The 20,170-nt window shown below is 34.8% G+C and overlaps 1 protein-coding gene across 1 annotated transcript in view; it reads right to left on the bottom strand.

Moving 5' to 3' along the window:
* Positions 1–1,944: 1,944 nt before the first annotated feature.
* The window catches only part of CtsB (Cathepsin B), a 53,727-nt gene continuing 35,501 nt past the window's right edge, over positions 1,945–20,170 (bottom strand). The window contains exons 3-7 of the mRNA XM_089103389.1: positions 17,361–17,579; positions 12,828–12,983; positions 9,817–10,006; positions 5,552–5,668; positions 1,945–2,278 (exon numbers count right to left, since the gene is read on the bottom strand). Of these exons, the coding sequence (XP_088959515.1) occupies positions 2,073–2,278; positions 5,552–5,668; positions 9,817–10,006; positions 12,828–12,983; positions 17,361–17,579 (888 nt within the window). The 3' untranslated portion in view covers positions 1,945–2,072. The remainder of the gene's footprint in view (positions 2,279–5,551; positions 5,669–9,816; positions 10,007–12,827; positions 12,984–17,360; positions 17,580–20,170) is intronic.

The following is a 20,170-nucleotide window of genomic DNA, read 5'->3' as shown; positions in this document are numbered from 1 at the left end:
GAAAAAAAAAATGGACAAAAATCAAATTGTTACTCCCGCTGCACGAAAAAGCCACAAATTAAATGTGCGCAACATCAAGTTTGACACTGGTGCTACCAGCCTCACTTTCAGCAGAAATAACTTCACAAAGGTCTTTTCAAAACGAATTCAGAGGATAACGACGGCAAAAAAGACTCATAAAACGGATGTTCATATCCATAGGTAGCAGAACACAAATCAGCCACGCTGAAAGGCGATCAGCATAGAAAGGCACTAGTTGCACAGCCCCTGTAAATTAGTGTCGCGTATTGCTTTTCCAAGAGCTTCAATCTACGATAGCATACAGGGCCAAGATAACAGTGCCTCAGTAAACGTGAGTGGGAGGAAGAGTTCGTCTACAGTTGAAAGAAACTTAATACCACTTAAATGCCACAAGATGAATAAAGTTAAAGATGGCTTCCGAACTGACGGTACCACTATTTTTCAATAACTTTAATCCACTTATAGTCATTTGAATATTGCTAATTAAATCCACTTATAGTCTTTCAATATTGCTATTTTAATTACCCCCCCCTTATTGCAGACGTTTCTTTCTAAAGCGGTAATCGGTTCGCAATTGTGTCAATTTCCTCCAAAATGTGAGCTCTGGGCATTACTTCTTATTACCTATTCTCAGCTTTCATTTCAGGATTTGTGTTCATGTTTTTCTTTGGCTTTGACATGCATAAAGATACTGAAACTGTCAGAAAAAGCCTAAAAGTGATGAAAACGTTCTGAAAGCCAAATTTTACTGGAACGATTTGTAATTGAAGTAACTGTGATCTCCCTAAGAGGTTTTACTTCTTTTAATAGGAATTTACATTTGATTCAAGTTTACAAATGTGAAATTCTAAGTTGTCAATTCTATGACATTCATCTTCATTTCTGACCAATTTGAGCCCCGTTTTCAGGCCACCCCACATACAACGCGGAATTGATATGGGTTGTACGGATTATCATTTTGAATACCCAAGTTTGCACCTCTCACAATCCAAGTTCAACCATACTATTCTAACACGTTCTAATTTTGAAGAACCGATGTCCAACACACTTGGAACCCTTAGAGAAAAATGCTTTACTGGGACGAACACGGAGAACCTGAAAAAGAATTATTTTTTTTTACCACTTAAAACACGCATCTAGCCTGGCACCTAAGAAAACGGAACATTCATCTGCTCAGTGTTCTGAGCAGAAAGTTCAAGTTCAAGCTCTGTCACAAAGGATAGCGTTTTCTCGGTATCTTACGATCAAAAGATGAAGTGGTAGATATACAAGGCTTGCAAAGATACTTTATTGGGGAAACGGAGTTTAACGGGTTGTGAACATATGAGAAAAGGACTGAGATTAGTCAAGGTGGACATAACAACAGGCACCCAACCCCGTGTTCAATATAGTTTATTACAGCCAACTTTCGTCACTGATAGCCAATGAAAACCATTGCTTTCTTTTTGTAAGGCATACAGTGTAAGGAGGAAATAGTGTAAAATTTTAAACTGATTATATGAATGGAAGCAGCACAAGGAAACTTTAATTTACTCAAAACTTTAAATAAGGAGAGTGATGCATTGGTTTTTTTCATCATGACAAGAAACACGTTCCCCTTGAGATCTTTCGAAATATTATCATTGAAGTATTACCATTGACAACAGTCATGTCAGATGATATTTGGCAATAAATAAGAGGGTAAGACCAGACGAAATTTATGCACAGGATATTTCGTTTAATAGTGTGAACTTGAAAAGAGGCAATGACTTGTTTTTGATGTCCTTGATACTTTAAGGCTTATATTTTTATAAGTTCTTAGTAGTCCCGAAAATGCAAAATCTTGAATCAGACACACGAGATCATAGTTAGAGAAATAGATATCTACCAACATCAATTTTGACTATAATGATTAATAGTTAGGTAGAAGAAAAAACTCAAAAATAAGAAATCAAACGTGTTTATTCACCAGAGCAAAATAATATAATTAGCTTCGATTACACGCACACTATAGTTTTTAGCTAGCACAAAAACTGCAAATTTATGATTAAAGCAATTAATTTACAACGCAATCAAAGTAATGGAAGGCCAGCTGTGATGGAGCCTTCGATCCCACAATGATTGGCACCTCGAAGCAATTTCACGTATCCATTGTCACCCCAATCGGTATTCCAGGAATTGGCAATGAGCCAGTAAGGAATCCCTTCTTCGACTCCCCAACCAAGGATTCTGATGGCGTGGCCACCAAGTGCCTTGCCAACAACATGCTGATATACACCTAGAGTAAAATAATAGGCTATATAAAAATTTCGAAAAGGGTTAAAGGTTCGATTTAAAGAATTTTTGGAAAAAAAATAAAAAAATCTCGTTTTCAGAATACTTTGGAAGATTTTAAAAGAGCATTCTACTAAGTTAAAAGATTATCGATGAAGCTTAACCGGAAGTTTATATATATTGAGCCTTGCCTCAATTCTTTCCCTCTCTGGAGGACACTGACCTTCCGTAATCTCTGTTTTACAAAGGTAAAACTTTTCAAAATAGATACGGTATTCTGCTTAAATGAGGCATAAGGAAATTATTCTGAGCCTCAAGTCTTTTTTTAATCCTAATGTATTAGGCTTTTAAATTCTATAAATCTGTTTCTTTAACTTAAAACTATATATATATATATATATATATATATATATATATATATATATATATATATATATATATATATATATATATATATATATATATATATATATATATATATATATATATATATATATATATATATATATATATATATATATATATATATATATATATATATATATATATATATATATATATATATATATATATATATATATATATATATATATATATATATATATATATATATATATATATATATATATATATATATATAACTACAAGTTGTCTTTAAGAGGACCAAAAATTTTCCCGTCAAGTCCTCGGTTTACCAAGACCCCACATTACAAAATCAATGGAAACATTAGTTTCCATGGGAGGATATGGCCCTTTGCGTCTTTACTAATAGGCTAAGATCAAAGACTAAAAATGAACCTGATAAGGGAGGAAACTTACACATCTTAGAACGATTTTTAGTAAGAATTAAAAACACTAGCACAATTGACAGTGACGCGTTAACCATGAAAAAAGAGATCAAGCTTAAACTGAGAAAAATTTTAATTAATTAGAATTTTAAGTTTAATTACTGGTCTAAGCTTTTTTTGGATCCAACCAGAAATCTCCTGGATGAAGACATATTAATATTATTTATTATTCACCCACACTATATAATAGTTTAATAAGTGGAGTAACATGCAGCAAAAAACACATAAAAATAGATAACACGTACATCAAACACATAGGAAGCACTTGTAGGGTAACATATAGAAAAATAAAGAAAAAGAAAGAAAAAAGGAGAAAAAAACAAATATAAAAGTATGGAAAAAAAGAAAACAAAAAAAACTTATAAAAGATAAAGCTAATTAGAGGGTGATGCGGAGACACGGACGAAAGCTATATTTGAGAGCATTCTGTGCAGTAATTCTAGTTTCTCCCTAATATCAGGAACAAACCTATTTCTAATAATAACAAAAATTTACAAAAATCTAAAATAATTACTCCGGATTCTTTTTTAATCATTTCGGAGAAAAAATTTCAGAAGAAAAAAAGATTGAATGGTCACAGAGAAAATTGGGTAGAGCTTGGACAATGCATGTCTGTTATTTTCTTAAATTGAAAATCTTGGAGTATCCTAATTGGACTTTATTATTAATATATAAGACTATGCGCTGGCACGGCTTTAAAAAAAAAATGTTATATAATTATTAGATAGTTAATGTTAGCCTTGTGCGCAGAACCTAGGCCACTTGAAAAGTATAGGCGATACCTAGACCTATTGGAAAAAGTTTTTCTTTTATCTTTGACTAAATGCAAAGCAGAAGTAAAAAAGAGGGATAAAAAACACAGGTAATATTCTTACTTACATTTTGATGATGAATTTTATGATTTTGCTCGGTAGCATTAAATAGTGTTGGTTGTTGTTATTTTTAAAAATAAAGCTTTGAATTTTCTTTTTAACAGTTTCCTATAATAGGAATAGTATATTTTATCATAATTATTTGCCTATAGTTATAATTTTCAATAACTATTTTAGTTATAATTTTTGTTTTATTTTGCTTTGAGGTCGCGATAATAGGTAGTTTTACTGTGTATGAAATATTTATTTAATTTTTTTTTCGGTACACGGTTCCACCCTCCAATTTCTTATAACATATATTTGTTGTTATTTCTCTTTTTATTAGTAGCACACCCTTGCAAGCGACGCTTTGTGCTACCAATTGATTTTGTTCCTCGTTTTTTGAAAATAAATTATTACTACTACTACTATAAGCCGAATAACACCATACAAAACAGAATTCTGAAGCACGTATTACAATATCAGAATGAAAAAATCATCTCTCTCCTTCCTCCCCCCCCCCCCAAAAAAAAACAATAGAAAAGAAAAAAGACAAAACAAAAACTACAATTACTCTCTAGACTTTACCACTTCATTCACACGTTTGCAAACCTGAAAGAATGTTCTTTTTAGTCATCGGCAGGATTTGACGATGAACTTTATGATTTTTCTGGGTAATATTAGATGGCACTGATCGCTGCTATTTTTTTGGATAAAGTTTGGTTTCAACTTTTTATCATTTTCTATACTCATTGAGATAGCCAATTAGTCTGCTAATAATTTTGTTTGTTAAAAATAAAGTATAGAAATTACATGTTCACTTTAATCTCATTGTCGACATAAAAAAAACAAAACATCCTGTTAACAACGATGTCATTCATCTCACATTATGGTTCAACTAGCTCTAGACTGACTTTCATTGACTTTTCAAAATGAGCCTTATACCTAGGGCTCATACGGGCTATACCTAGGGCTCATACTGGCTATACATAGGGCTCATACGGGCTCATACGGGCTCATACGGGCTATACCTAGGGCTCATACGGGGGGATTACATACTTTATTACTTAAGTTCTTTCTGTTTATATGTGTTAGATCAAACAGCGAATATGCCAATGTTGTCATATCTACATTTAAATCTTTATTAAAATACATTTGATACTTTCTATTACAGTAGTTCGTTTGGAATAATATTTACAATAAACGCTGACTGTGGCATAGTCAGGAATGTATTTCAAGAAGTGTCAATTTTGGAAGAATTCTATTTTACATCACTTAAATAAATACACAGTGCAAGTCTTTAAATAGTTTTTTTCATTTTTTGGTAGGAGGGTCTCCCAAATATCCATTTTCTGGTCATGCCACTGTGAATTTGACATTATGCATAGGGACGTTAGATGACAGATATGGTTTTTATTCCATCCTTACAGCAAATTTTGGACATTACAAATATCCTTAGTCAGAATGATCTATGATCTAAAATAATCAATCTTCAACGGTTACTTCAAAAGACATATTGTGTAAGGAAAATGGTCAATTTTGATAAGAAAAAAAAACAAAACAAACAAACGAATATACCTGATTTGTAGTTGATGAAATCTTCATACACAGTTAAAGCCCCTTCGACAGGTCCATTGGTCATTATTTCACGCTGAATATCTTCCACCTTTGAACGAACTGAATATGAAGTCTTGCCTGGACGAAGAAAAAGATTTATAGAACATTACAAAGACGCTGCACCATCTAAAGGCACTAAGCTTCGATCTTTTTATCTCCATTACTTTGCGCATTTTAGCGCAACTCGAAATTAGCCTGAAACCCAAGGCCGTATCCAGGGAAGGGGGAGAAAAGCTTGACGCCCCCCCCAAGAGATTTTCATCCGACTCGTAAAAACGTAACAAAAATGCATATAAACGAATTTTTGATGCGTTTTTTAAGTTTTTTTCTTAAAAATAAAACTAAAGTCAATACGGTCTTTTACTCAGTTTAATCAAAGGATTTGGAGCATGTACGTTGAATAGAACTATCCCCTCAGGAAGAGGGGTGCAGAATGGTAATGCAGCACAAACAGGTATTTTTTAAGCACTCCTTTCAGGCTTTTCTTCCTTCAGGTAGTGCTGTCGAGCTACGCGCTTACCTTGTCTCCTTGATGAAGTGTTCAAAGGGAGGAAACTCTCCAAAAGAGGTGATAGACTTGTAGAGGACAATCACTGACGCTACATTAAATCTTCCTCCAAAAGTAGCACGTGACTCGGTCGTCCAAGAGAACCACTAGATCTATTTTGGATCAAAGTGAGTTTCAAGAACCGGTCGAAGGCAGAGTCGGTCTAACCACAAATTGCATTATTGGCCGAGGGCAGAGAATCAGGAGATCGCTAATGCGCTGCGTCGACCATTGACCAGAATGAGATTTTTTTTTCTAAACAAGTAATCATATTCAGAGACAGATTTCACAGAGGAATATGAGCAATAAGAATAAGAGGAATAAGAGAAATGAGAATAAGAGGAATAAGAATAAAGGGAATAAGCTTACATAGAGGAATAATTAAGCGGGATGAAGAAAATCTTTGCAGCGATAAGAAATGACCCACAGCTTTCTAGCATAGGAAAATCAGATATCTTTTTCCATCAAGGCCTATTTTTAATTGTTATTCAAGTCTAACATAAGTAGATTCGCTTGGACAACTGATCAATTGACAAGTGATCAGGTACACAAAGTAATAAGGCCTCTCCAGAAGTAGAATATAATGGAAGTACTTTATTAAATATACATTTTTTTTAAAAACACGCTTTCAAAATGGACTAGCAAGTGAAAATAGGGAGCACAAAACGGACAAGTTTTTTAACAATATAGATATCAAATTTACCTAAGTTATAAATGCATAAATGAAAAAAGTCGGTGGGCTGAGGAGAACGAGTTAATAAAAAAACAGCTTTCTATAATTACGATTAATCTTATTCTGTTGTTTTTAAATTAGATTATTCTTAGTTGCAGTAGATATTTTTGCAGCTAGTATAGTCTATTATCTCTAACTATATATTTTTTTTCAAAAGTAGACTGTTTAAAAAAGATTAGGTCAACTTGAAAGTGAACTTCAGCGCAAAAATTAAGCTTTCTGGGATTGATCAATCACCAAACAAGATTTTTCTCTTAGTTTCAAGTTATTACAACTTAAATTTTTGCATTCTAAGATCCTATGAGCATTGCAAGTCGTCCTCATTTGGGGTGGGAGGATGTTGTAAGGAAAAATTTGAAAGAAATGGGAACTTTCCGGGAGGGTGTTAAATATTTACAGCTTGTCCTGATAGGGGCATTAAGTTGTAAAGATATTTGTGTTAACTCAGCCACGTAGGTAAGAGTCCCTAATGCGCAAACCATCTTAAATAAAAAATTTGTAGTAACTCATTCTAGAATAAAGGAAACAAATTATATTAGATTATTCTTATTATTATATTATTTAAGTTAGATTAATCCTATTTATGGTAGATATTTTTGCACCCAGTTTGGGTCTATTAGGTCTAACTACTTTTCAAAACTAAGTTATTTAAAAGTGATCTGGTAAACTTAAAGTGAACTTTGGTACAAGAATGAAGCTTCTCGGGAGTGATTTATGGAGAAAACAGAATCCTGTCTTAGTATCAAGTAAGTATAACTTTAATTTTTGCATTCTAAAAGCTTATGAGATATAAAGAAATTTGAAACTTTCACAAAGGCCTGCCTGTTGGGTAAATTATTATTCTTATAAGAAAATTTTATGCTACAATACAATAACTACAATGAAACGTTCCAAGCACAAATATATCCTGCATAGCCCGGCTTAAATGGCTCCAAACTAAGCTACTTCGTTGCACCCGAAGCGTAAGAGTAGAAGAGGAGATAATAACTTGAAAGCAGCCATAGAAATGGGAAAGCAGGGTCGGGAGCTTATGGTGCACGGTCACAGACATAGATTGGTTTATAATCCTTAGGCCTTTGATAGTAAACAAGGGGTAACAAGTCCTCTATTTTTTAGAGACTCAGTTTATTTCAAAGAGGACGCGGTCTAACAATAGTTTTTTATCAGTATATAGCCTACATATTTCAAATACATATTTTACATACATATATATTACTCGTGTACATATGTTTTAATGAATGTATTTATAGGTACGTGAATTTTGTATACGTGTGATTTGTAAAGTTTGTCATCCTGAGGGTTAGAACCTGGTTTAATTAACCTTATAGATGCTATTAAACTGAATTTGAAATAGCGCGGCCAAACTGACGAGTGTTTGAAACATGGAGTTTTAGAAGCAAAAGGAAGTGGTTTTCAAAGATTCATTATTAAATTTGTTAACCTTCTCACAAAGAAAACTTTTTCAAATGCAGGTAATTAACAACACAAACTTAGAGGTAGTTTTGTTAAGACGTTCGGAGCGTAATAATATTTTGGACGTGAATTATTCTCAATAAGAGAAGGCTGCCAACCCAATCTGTCAGCCCCAGGCTAAGCTTAGCTTTTCATCATAATGCTTACAAATGTGCATATTTTGTTGTGTTTGCATTGTAGAATTGTTTGCATTGCAGCTATTGTATGTATTCAATGTGATCATCACACAGGGTAACATTGCCTCAATTTGTAAAGCTTACGAGATATATTTAATATTTGTGAAAAAGTTTAAAATATCAAATCTGCAGCTTGTCTTGGTAGGAGCAAGTTGTAAAAATATTTCTGTTGACTCAGCCATGTAGGTTAGAGTCCTTTATGCACAAACAATCGTAAGTATAAAATTTGTGTTGACTCATTTTAGAATACGGGCCAAAAAAACACATACCAAGAGAAAAAAACAAATATAAAAAAAAAAAAAAAAAAACTCGTATATAAGACAAATTTGACACATATGTTTTTAGACTGTTTGTAGAGAAAGAACTACATCTAGTCTCCCCTCTTGTGTACGGACGTAAAACAAAAATAGAATGGCCAAAGGTAACGCCTTGAGAAATATAATGAGTTACAATTACGTACTTAAATAGTTCTATCCTTCAACATTACTACACAATCGACCAATAAAGCTGTCATACTGAGATCTGACAACGTAAAACCAGCTGTATTTGAGGGGTTTCCTTTCACTTCCTGGCTTTCAACTACCATATTTTAATACCTAAACACAATGGTGGTAGGCGGAGGGATATAATCCCCTCTAGATTGGTCTGAAGATTTAAAAAAAACCACTGCTTGTCTACTTTTATGTTCGTTTGGACTTAAAGGTCGCGATACCCATTTCCTAGCGTGTTTGAACTTACTATTACAGAAAACTATCTTTCCTCAGATTTTTCTTAAATAGTGCAACTCAGAAAGAGGCGGTTTTAGGGGGAGGGGGGAGCAGAGGGGTCAATTGCACCGGGCGCAACAATGTTAGGCGCAAAAAAAATTCAAAATAAATAATCTAAGGGTTGTATCATTTTCTAATTTTAGAAATTTTATTTTTACTAAAATAGAGTAGAGCGCGCAATTATTAAATGAAAATAATTAATAAATAATTAATTCATTAATAAAATAAATAAATAAATATCATATAAATATAATTAAAGAATAATAATTTTAAAAAATTAAATTAAAATAATTAATACTAATTAAAATAATAAATTATTAATAAATCAATAAAGTGAAAACAATTTTGCTAAAATTCGACCTGAAAATTCTGTGGGAGACCGAGGGGGAGGGGGGTATAATCAAATATTTTGCCCGGGGCGCAAAAGAGGCCGGAACCGCCACTGAACTCACAAATCAATGCTGATAATAGGAGAGGGGAAAATGATTATTAAAAATAATGCAAAAATAATAAACAATAATAATACTTACCTTTGTGTAAATCCTTTTCGTATGAAACATCGTAGCCAGCTTCACAGGTCTTATGACATTTGGGAGTTTTCCCTTCCCCTGTACATGGAGGCCTTGGGCCATCAATATGGTGTTCACAAGCTGGAATTTCGTATGGTTGACAACCCTCGCTTGTATTGTAGTTACCACCAGAAACAATGCCTTTGTGAACCTAAACGTTAAGAATTTATCAAAAGTCTATACAGAGGTGTTCAATCAAGATAAATGAGTCGTTCATATCAGAACTAATGAACTAATTACTAACTTTTCTTCAATCCGTTTTAGGCTTCAGTGTTCCTAAAATAGGGATTAAAATCCCAAACAAATTTTTTTTTTACCCAGTATATTAAATAGTTCTTCCGCGGCTAGTTGGATATATATAAAATCTGAAGTTTTAGACTATATAATTAGTATATGATAATATACTAATATACACGTCTATGCCTTTATTATGAAAGTAAAGAGTAGCTTCAAACCCTAAATCGAGTAGTATTTATTCCGTATGGAAGAGGGCCACCCCTCAAACCCCCTCGCGGTTGTAAAAGCTTTGGAGGATGCTCATTCGACAGGAAATTGAAAATTTGAGGTTTTTTTAAAGTCATTTTGTTCAGAATAGTTGTAAATATCAATAAATTTGCATCCAAGGATGACATAACCCCCACAACCCCAGTGATAAGGACCATAAATTATGAAAACTGTCAATTCTTTACACATATATTTTATAGTGGAAGAGAAGGGAGAGGGTATGTTTGATCTTGGGAGTCCAGTGACGAGAAACTTTCAGGGATTATTTTCTTAGTCAAGCAGACCATCAACTTTTACTGTGGGAAAACAGACACTGCTTAAAGCAGAGAAAAGGGATGTTTGGAAGACATTTAGTACCAAATACCAATTATGGCTCCGCTAAATAGGACCTTGGTCCGTTTAGCTATTTTCGGACATCACAAAGTTTAATTGGCTGGGGTCGTTTCATTCAAATATGGCCACATTTTTCCATTAGCCAAGAGTAAAAAAGGTGAAGGATATGGCAATGGACTTTACAGTCACTACCGATGGCGTTGATCTCTGTTTCTTGGTCCTCCAGCCAGAAAGTGCAAAGAGTGTTGGAGGCCAGCCATCCAGTGCTTTCATACACCCTTCTGCTCACCTTCCCCAGATTTCTTCGGGTACCCATTTAGAATCGGGCCAAATCTGGGTAGGATTATCGTCACACAACTGACCTTCGTTCCAAACCAAATAACTGATGACCCGCCAACCACTTTTGCTTGGTTTGATGTATATTGAATTGCCACGAGACACTATAAAGCTGAATGTTTTGCCAACTTACTCATTTCCAGTAATACCATAAGGACTTGCGCACCATGGCACGGTGGGTGCCATCTGTTCGAATTTCCCGCTAATTAATAAGGCCCTAACTCATGGTAAAAACGACCCAGCTGTGTTTAAATAGATATTATTTATATTATAGGTATTGGTGTTCTTTTTTGGGGGCAGGGGGAGGGGGTAAATCGGGTAACACCCTCTCCCCCCTGGATATGGCCTTGTCAATTGATCTGCTTGTTTAGTCAAATTTCAAAAAAAAAATCTGTTATCTTTGCTTCCAGCATCGTTATTGCTTTTAGAAAAAAAAAAAAAAATAAAAAAAAAAATTAAATTAAAAAAAAAAATTAAAAAAATAAAAATTTTAGATAAAAAAATTTATCTTTTTAATGGAAATGTTAGAAAATTAAAATGATAAAGACAAATTGATAAAGTAAAAATAAAAATATTGGTACATTTCGATTTGTCTACCTCTGGGAAGAAGAAGTGTACCCAATTTTTTTTTTCGTGATATTCTAGATCAAGGGTCTGCAACATATTTCGGCAGAGGGTTATAATCAACCAAAATATAAATATTGAAGGGACTTTTGTGCGAGTACATTGACATCATGTGTGAGTGTATGGACATCTCTCAATAGGTATATTGAGAGATTGAATTTTATGAAATCTTGACCTCGATGGTCTGGCTTTGCTACTACCCTCAGGCCTATTTTACAGCCAGATCTTTAATTTTGCTTTTATTAATATAATATCTGCTTCAATTTTTAGTAAGGATCCTCTTTCTCTTCCCTTTTCTCTCTCTCTCTACTTTTTTGTAACAATCATACACTGGGTAGTAAAAAAATTCTCGGTCTTACTGTGGTAGATTAAAACGATCCCAATGGGTTTCAATCTCCAAACGTTTTGTCAAGCCGGACATTTGAAATAAAAAAAAATTCAATGTGGCAAGTACGACTTCAAGGTCAACAGCTGAATAAAAACAAACGTGGATCAATAAAATTACTTGATGAATATGGTAATGTACAAAGGGATTACAGAGGCTTTCACTTATTGAAGATAAATTAAGATAGTAAGTAAGTTTAAAGCAAAACCTTTTACCGTCAAATCCCAAGCATTTTTTTTTGGAAACTAAATTAACAGAGTCCAATCAAAAATTTATTCCAGAGCGTGCTCCGACACACCAGCAAGCAGAAACATTACACGAACACTTTTCCCTCAAGATGAGTGGCACAGCAAAATCAGAACTACCAACAAAATTTCTTTAGAAGTTTATTTCACTGTTATATTCAGATCACTGCCCTGAGCTACGAGTATATAGATTAAAAAAAAAAAAATACCATCACTGATAATTCTAGTCTATTTTATGGACTTTTCCCTTTGCAGAATGCTGCAAACAGGAAAGCATCGTTGTAACCAAGACCAAGTGTATAGCAACATGGTGCCATATTACCAGCTGACAAATGAGCTTGAACTTTAAACAGCTGATTATATGCAAATACGAAAATAAATCTAGTTAGTCAACATAGTATTTAGTTTGGAAATCATCTCGGTAAGGAAAAGTGAAGGGCTATTAAGTCATTTTCCCAGTATAATAACGATTTCTGAATAGATAACTAGTCGTAAATGCTTGGTACAAAAATTCTGCTAAAAAAAAAAAAAATACAGAAACTCACCCAATATCTCCAAGCCATACCAGGGAAACCGCCATTGCAACCAAATCCACATGTATAGCAGCAGGATACTAAATTATCAGCTGATAAGTGAGCTTGGACATTACCACCTGAATGGATACAAATGCGATCAGACATAGCCTCCACTGCTCCAAAAGCCTGGAATACAATTGTTGCATTTGAATAAGATTGTCAAAAAGACAGAGATAATCAACACATTACTAGGTTATACTAGGGAGGGGGGCACAAGATGGCCAAGATACAAAAGAAATCAATACTATTCTAGTATATAGCAAGACCATAGATTTTGGAATGCCCAAGCATAACGACTTCAAAGAAAATTAAAATTCAATACGACTTCGGCATTCTACGTGTAAATCATAAATCCGAATCGAAAATGAATAAGAACAAATATTGGCCGCCTACAGTTTAAAGCTTATGTGTTAACTAAAACATGGTAACTTAAATTAGGGTTGTCACTCGACCAATATGAAATTCATCAACTTGCAAAAAAAATAAGAAAAAAAAGCAACAATAAACAAACAAAAAAATATCAGGAGTTAAAAAAACAACATCTAACAAAAAAATAAAATTGCCGGGCACTGTAATAGTCTATCAAGTATAGAATATTCTCCAGTAACTTTACTTTGCCAAAATACCTATTTTGTCTTTTCCTTGCAGATGAAGAGGATAATTAGAAACTAGTCAATGTCGGAATTGGGCTACAGGGAATCTAATGAAAGTTCTCTTTTTCGCGGCTGTCCAACTCACTGGAGGGGCAGGGGCACTGGAAGGGCACTGGAGAGGCAGAAACTCCCAAGATTCACTTTGCCGGTTTTGTGTCATTGCCCAGTTCATAGCTGAAGTCAACTACAGGTCAAATGTCTGTTTTTAGATCAATATTTTCTTCGAATATTACTTCTTCATTTAAAGAAACATAACGCATTATCGCCTCTAAAGCCTGATGTAGAAAAAAAGCATAACTAGCAGCAAAAGAAATAAAAAGAAATTGTTTTACTCTGCTGGTTGCCTCCTCTTCGTTGTTATTTTTCGATATTCCGATACTGGCATTGGAGCCAGTATCGGCATACGGCAAACTCACATACGGAGATTTGGATGAAGAAAAACCAAAATGGAGACATCAGTGGATCTTCTGCGACGTCATCTATCGATACAGTAAAAATGATAGCAAATCGCGTGGCACAATTGTTACAGTATCAGTAGAAACACAGTTACAGCATCGGTATCGAGACACTAGAAACGATAGCAAATCGCGACACAACCAGGTTCTAGTCCTTTTTCTTTAAGACATAGGCATCAAAATCCGTGTTAGTAGACCAGAAAAAAGGCCAACTTTTTTCTGCTAACAAGATATTCCCCACCCCAGATCGTGAAAATTTCAGAATTTTCACGATCTTTTCCGTAATTCCCTACCAGTTCACAATAACCTTCTACCTCCCACTTCCATCCCTCTCTTATCAACGATTACCTGTCAGAGAAGGTCACACGTGCCGATTGGTCCCATTGTCCAATCGGCCAGTCCCATTGGTCCACTTGTTTAGACGTGCCTAACAAACAGAGTAACAAACAAAGAAAGCGCTTTGTAGTAATTTAGACACATTCGGCCCTTTTTAGTAACGACGTGAGCGAGGCAGAAATACATTTGTAAGGGCTGTCACTAATTCCTAATTGAAGAAAATGATAATAACAAAAATATCGTTAAGAAAACTCCCAAACCTTCTGATTTCCCCGAATTCTTTATCCCCAAATAATCCCCAAAACACGGCTACTTCCCAGCTCTGTTTGCCTATACATTATTAAGAGGGTGGTTTACGAATTTACTTTTAACCAAAAATAAAGAAAAAAATAATCCAGAATACACAATTAAAAAATTATGAATATGGAGATGAATTCAGTCATTTGGAATAAAATCTCTTTTTTTAATGGGGAAAATTCTTCTATCGGCCCAAATGATTACAAATTGATGCAAAACTCATAGAAATCCAGAGTCCCTGGCTTTTCTTCAATAGGTTGCAACGAGAAACAAAAAACTGCAGCTTTATATTCCAACTAACTGGCAGATCGAAAGCCTTGCAATTTGAAATAGTACTTCACAACTGAAAGAATCCAAAACTATAGGCACTTAATGTACTGTGAAAGCCTTCATACGGTAATGTGACATACAGTAATGTAGGAGGCTTCACATTACTGTTTGAAGCCTTTCACAGTGCCTGAAGTGGCTTACGTAGTCTTAAGTGGCCATACGAAAAATTAACGCTAAGTTAAGGTATTCTTGGTACACAAATCAACGCAACGTAAGGTTCCCCTTAACCTAACTAACTAAGAAAATAGACTCTGACTTCATATGTTTATTTTAAGTTTCAAAGTATCCAATTTTCTCAAAGAAAAAAGGAAATCAATCTTTCATAATCAAAACGGATAATATGAGGAACTAAATCGTCCTCAACTATTGCCAGGGCAACTTGACGTAGCGTCTATATCAGTGCTTTGCGCATATTCGCACTATCCACTAATGGATGAGCTGTCGAAGCTCATACTTAGCAGAGGTAAGTCGACTAAATCTGTTCACCAGAGTGCTACTTTTGAAGACTAACTACAACTAGGAATTCTCGCCAGGACTTCGACGTAGTGTTGTGGAATGAACTTTCAGCAAAGGTTATCCCCAAAAAAGAATTCTCTTAGTTACTTTAAAAGAAGGCATTACTTGAAGCAAATCTTAAGAGATTTTTTAAAGGGGTATTAGACATCTAGAAATAATAGCAAAAACAAAATAATAATAACAATATTCAGAACTAATAGCATATCATCAAGTAAAAGCACCGTGAAGCCTAATAAAAAACGACAAATTGTATACCAATCAAACGGATTAATGATGAAGAATTAATAATTAGTATGATAATAATAGAAAATTAGGAAGTGTTTTTTAATCTGATATAGGAGATAACTGATATTTTAAATTCTACCTCTTTTCCTCTAAATGTAGAATTCAAATTATGGCTAATTAATTACGAGATTACGGTTTATTACGTTAAGCCCTTTGCGAGTGCTTGTTAGAGGGCATGTCCTAAAGTGAAAAGGTCTCAGTAACTTGAAAACAAACTTAACATAATGTAAGAAACTCAATTCTGTAACGATTTTAATACATAGCACACCGAAATAAAAAATCACTGCACAAATATAATACTGTCAGGGCAGAACTTAGGTAGATAGTTATAGAACTTTAGGGATGATCGAGATTTTTGAGTGGAATATTAAGGTAGCTATTTTGTTCAAAATAGTCCAAAGGCCAAAAAACTAGTTCCAAGATTGATATCCCCCCCCCCCCCATAGCTCACAGGCAAGGGGAGTATCCCGTAACTTAGGATCCATGTTCCCATGTTCCACAAAAAAAAACATATTTATATCATTTGATTCATGTCCGATCCACATCATAGTCACATCTGTCGATAAGAAGACCAATTTTTATGAATGGCATGCTATTTTTCCTGATTTTAGCGTCATACTTGTATTTAAAAAGCGGTAAATTAAAATTGCCAGAAATTAGTTTAAAGAATTTCCACCAACACTAATTTGTGTCCCACTATTCTCTACTAATACTACGTCTTCTTAACTTTTTTCAGATTCCTCTCACAGATAGAAGAGCGACTGTTCTGAGATTGCATCTTTTCTAGTTTTAAAAAGTATGCCTTAAACCTTGACTCTGATTGGTCAGTCAAGAAATTTTTGCTTGACAGTTGAACAATGTTCAACTGGAGAAATTACTAACGACGAACATAATTAGCGCTGTAGTCGTGCGTAATTTTGGTTTTATCGACAGATGTGACTATGATATAACTCGGGCATTATTAGTCTCGTAACGATCCATTCACTGAGCCAGAATTATTATATTACTAAAATTTTTTTATTGGAGAAGGATCGAAATTTGCTTATAAAATAGGAAAATTGTCCCTCTTTTTAAACATTTTTCAACTTATTTTCAAAGTGTTCTCAATCTAAAAAACTATGTACACCGAATTTCAAAAATGCAGTCCAGTAGACGGATAGAGCAGAATCTCGGCTATAGAAAATATCAAAATTGCCGTCCTCCGTTGGTAAGTTAAAACCGTAGGAGCAGAATTTTACGAATTATATGTATAGCATTACTTAAAAAAAAAAAAATTATAAAATAGCCAAGGACAGCCAACGTCGTGATACAAAAGTAGAATGACATCCTATCAAGGGAGCATCCAGGATTTTTGCTCGGGGGGGGGGGGGGTCAACAACTTCTAAAAAACGCACTAAATAATTTTATATGCATTTTTGCAACGTTTTTTAAATCGGAAAAATTGGGGGGGGGGATTAACAGCTACCTCGGCCAAAGAAATTATCAAAATTTTCGTCTTCCGTTGGCAAGTTAAAACCGTAGGAGAGCAGAAAAATAAGACACCAAAAATTACACAAAAAACATAAACCTTTAGAAGCCTAAAATTCAGCTTAAACTTATTTTTTAAATGTCAATTTAAAAGCTTGGCCTACCCAAAACGAGCCACATGAGCCTTGGTCTCTAATTTCCTGGATCGTTGGACAGTCTGGCCATTTCTCACGGGCATCGAATTCTTCAGGTAGTACATCGTTTACACCTTCGACGATTTGAACATCAGCCTCCGGCAAAGCATATAGCTTATGGTCTGGGTGTACGCCCATGAGTAGTTTAATATGAGACAGAGGTACATTTCTGTCAAAATTTCTCCCAGCCTAAAATAAACAAAAAATACGTCTTATAAAACAAGAAAGAAACATCAGATATACTTGCAGTTGACAGTGCAGCAAGTTCGTGATTTTTTTTGTCGAAATCTGAGAATTTTTATTGAATCATAAGTTTGGCCTTTCTATGCCCTTAGGTCAACGTAATGTAAGGATCTTTTAGATAAAGATTATTAGATTTTAAGATAGTCATATTACTCTCAGGGTTTGAATACCCTCCCCTTCCACAGGCGTGGAAAAAAACACGACAAACTGTAAAAAAAAATATATACACTTTTTGCTGGTAGAATGAATAAAAGGTGTTTGCAATAGTCGGTCCACTTCGTTCCCCTTAAATGACTCGAACCGTTCAAAACCGGATCCTGGATTCTGGCCTCATTTATCCGTGCAACATTTACAAAGTCAATAGAAATAGGGGTACTATCAGGAGTGCAACCGGCACAAAATGACAGGGAAAAGCCCATGGATAGAGGATAGTGTTGAGTAAATATAGCGGTTTAGCTTTTTCTCTGACCTGATGATTTATATTTGTACTGAATTTTACAGCATTTCAAACTACTAATTTACGGTATGGGATTCTGATTAATTTTAATGGGAGGATAGAGAGCAGAAGAGGGATATATTTAGTCTTGATTTAGTCTTGAAAGTGATAACAACTCTTCTGGATTTTATCAATTTGAAACTCGGTAGGATCTTGAATTAATTCTGTGACCGATGTTAACTCTGTGACCATTCTTTCAAAACATTTTTATACGGATTAAAAATGTTGTAATCTACTGACCTAGTCTCTGGATATTTGTTTATATTTTGTAAAAATAGAATTGTGTCGGTTTTAATTTAAATGTGCCAAGCCGTTTTAACGTAACCCTCATTGACAAGCAGAATAGTGTACCTGCAGGGATAGTCTCCCTTAAACTGCGGGGATTAGGTGGAACGGGGGCTGACGCTTCCCTTGTTTATTGGGGCACATCCTAGGATTCTGCCAGATGGCCTAGTACAGGATTCTGTGCTGAATTTCGTCGTAAGGGCGAAATCAAAAGGAAGCGCGAACACCGATATCATAAAAACTGGTTGCGATTTTTTCGCCGAAAATATGGTAAACGAAGCGAAAAAAAATTATTTGGTCTGTGGCAAGGAATGCTACTCGGCAAACCGAGAAGCAGAACGTTTTTGACACTTTTGCTGACATTTTGAAAGTTCTTGACTATTGTGATAAGAATTCAGAGGCCCTACCAAAGTTCGTTACATATGAACTAGATGAAGTCCCTACAATTCTTTGTGAGGCAAGCGCTGTGCTAACCCGAAAGGTAAACGATTTATGCCTAGAATCCAAGAGCTTTGTGTCTACAGCTAAAGCGTGGGGCCTATTCTGTCCCTCGACGAGTAACTTTGAGCGTTCCAAAGTGTTTAAGCTGTATTTCTGCATTGTGGCTGATGACTTCAATTGTGATCTAACCAACCCGCTTAATTCTTCTGGTAATTATGATCACCCAAGTATTATTTTCCGTCTGTTCAATGATGATTATCTAGTTGTACTGAAGAATGAGAGCTTTCCTTAAGTCCATAATTCGGGTAATACATCTAACTTAGACCATGTTTGTCATACGTCATCCGTAACTATCGCGGAAGTTGTTATTAGTGATTTCAATTTTACGTCAGATTTGTCTTTTAGTGCTCAAATCGGTGATTGTTGCCCTTCTTCTAACCGGCTTCCGAAACAGCAATCTGTATTTTATGCTAATTATTGGGACTTGGGACAGGGCGTCTCCAAATCTTTTCCAGAATGCGTGCGATGATGTTCTCGCGAAAATTTGTATACCGTTTGATTTGTTGATGCGGAGTTCAAGAAAGAATATGCGTGATTCTCGAGTTAGGCTGAACCTTTATTGTAGTGAACTTTTTCAGAAACATCGGCAGTACCTATCAGGCGAGTAAAAGTTGGAACTGAAGAGCCCGGTTGGTCAACTAATTATAATTTGCGAAATGCTTGCTTTTCTGCTAAGTTTTGGCTTTCAGTTTGGATTGAAGCGAATAAACCACGCGATGGGTGGCTGCAACAAGGTATATTTATACTAAACGCCAGTTTGCAAAGCAGCTTTCTCGGCATCGGAGTTCAATTATTTCGTCTTGTTCGGAAGAAGTTCGGTCTCGGCCAAATAAGTTGTGGTCCAGTCTTGTAAAAGATATGCCAAGTAAAACACCGTCTTGTACATCACTGTCCTCATGGGTTGAGCATTATATAAAAAAAAAAATTCTACTCCAGATCCACGTCTGCAAAATAGTTATAAAATGAAACTTCGAGATTTTTTTGAGCATGCTTCTAGTCCGGGACTGATTAATACAAAGAGCCTGATTATTTCTGCAATTGGTAAAGTGGAGAAAGGAAAAGTCTAGAGGATTTGATGGGATTTCTGGACAGTATTTGTCGTTGTGTGGTGAACTGTTTATGGAAAACTTAGACCTCCTTTATCAAATGATATTTAATCTGAGATTTGTCAATGATTCTTTTTCAATTGGATGTTTGACTCCTATCCCTAAGAAGAACTAACCTCCTTCTGAGTATTCGTCTTTTCGCCCAATCC

This window comes from Artemia sp. Qi Xiang Cuo, chromosome 2 (assembly GCF_049724085.1).
Source record: "Artemia sp. Qi Xiang Cuo chromosome 2, ASM4972408v1, whole genome shotgun sequence".
Taxonomy (NCBI): domain Eukaryota; kingdom Metazoa; phylum Arthropoda; class Branchiopoda; order Anostraca; family Artemiidae; genus Artemia; species Artemia sp. Qi Xiang Cuo.
Note: the sequence above shows the minus strand (reverse complement) of the source record. Positions and strands in the feature narration are given on the sequence as shown.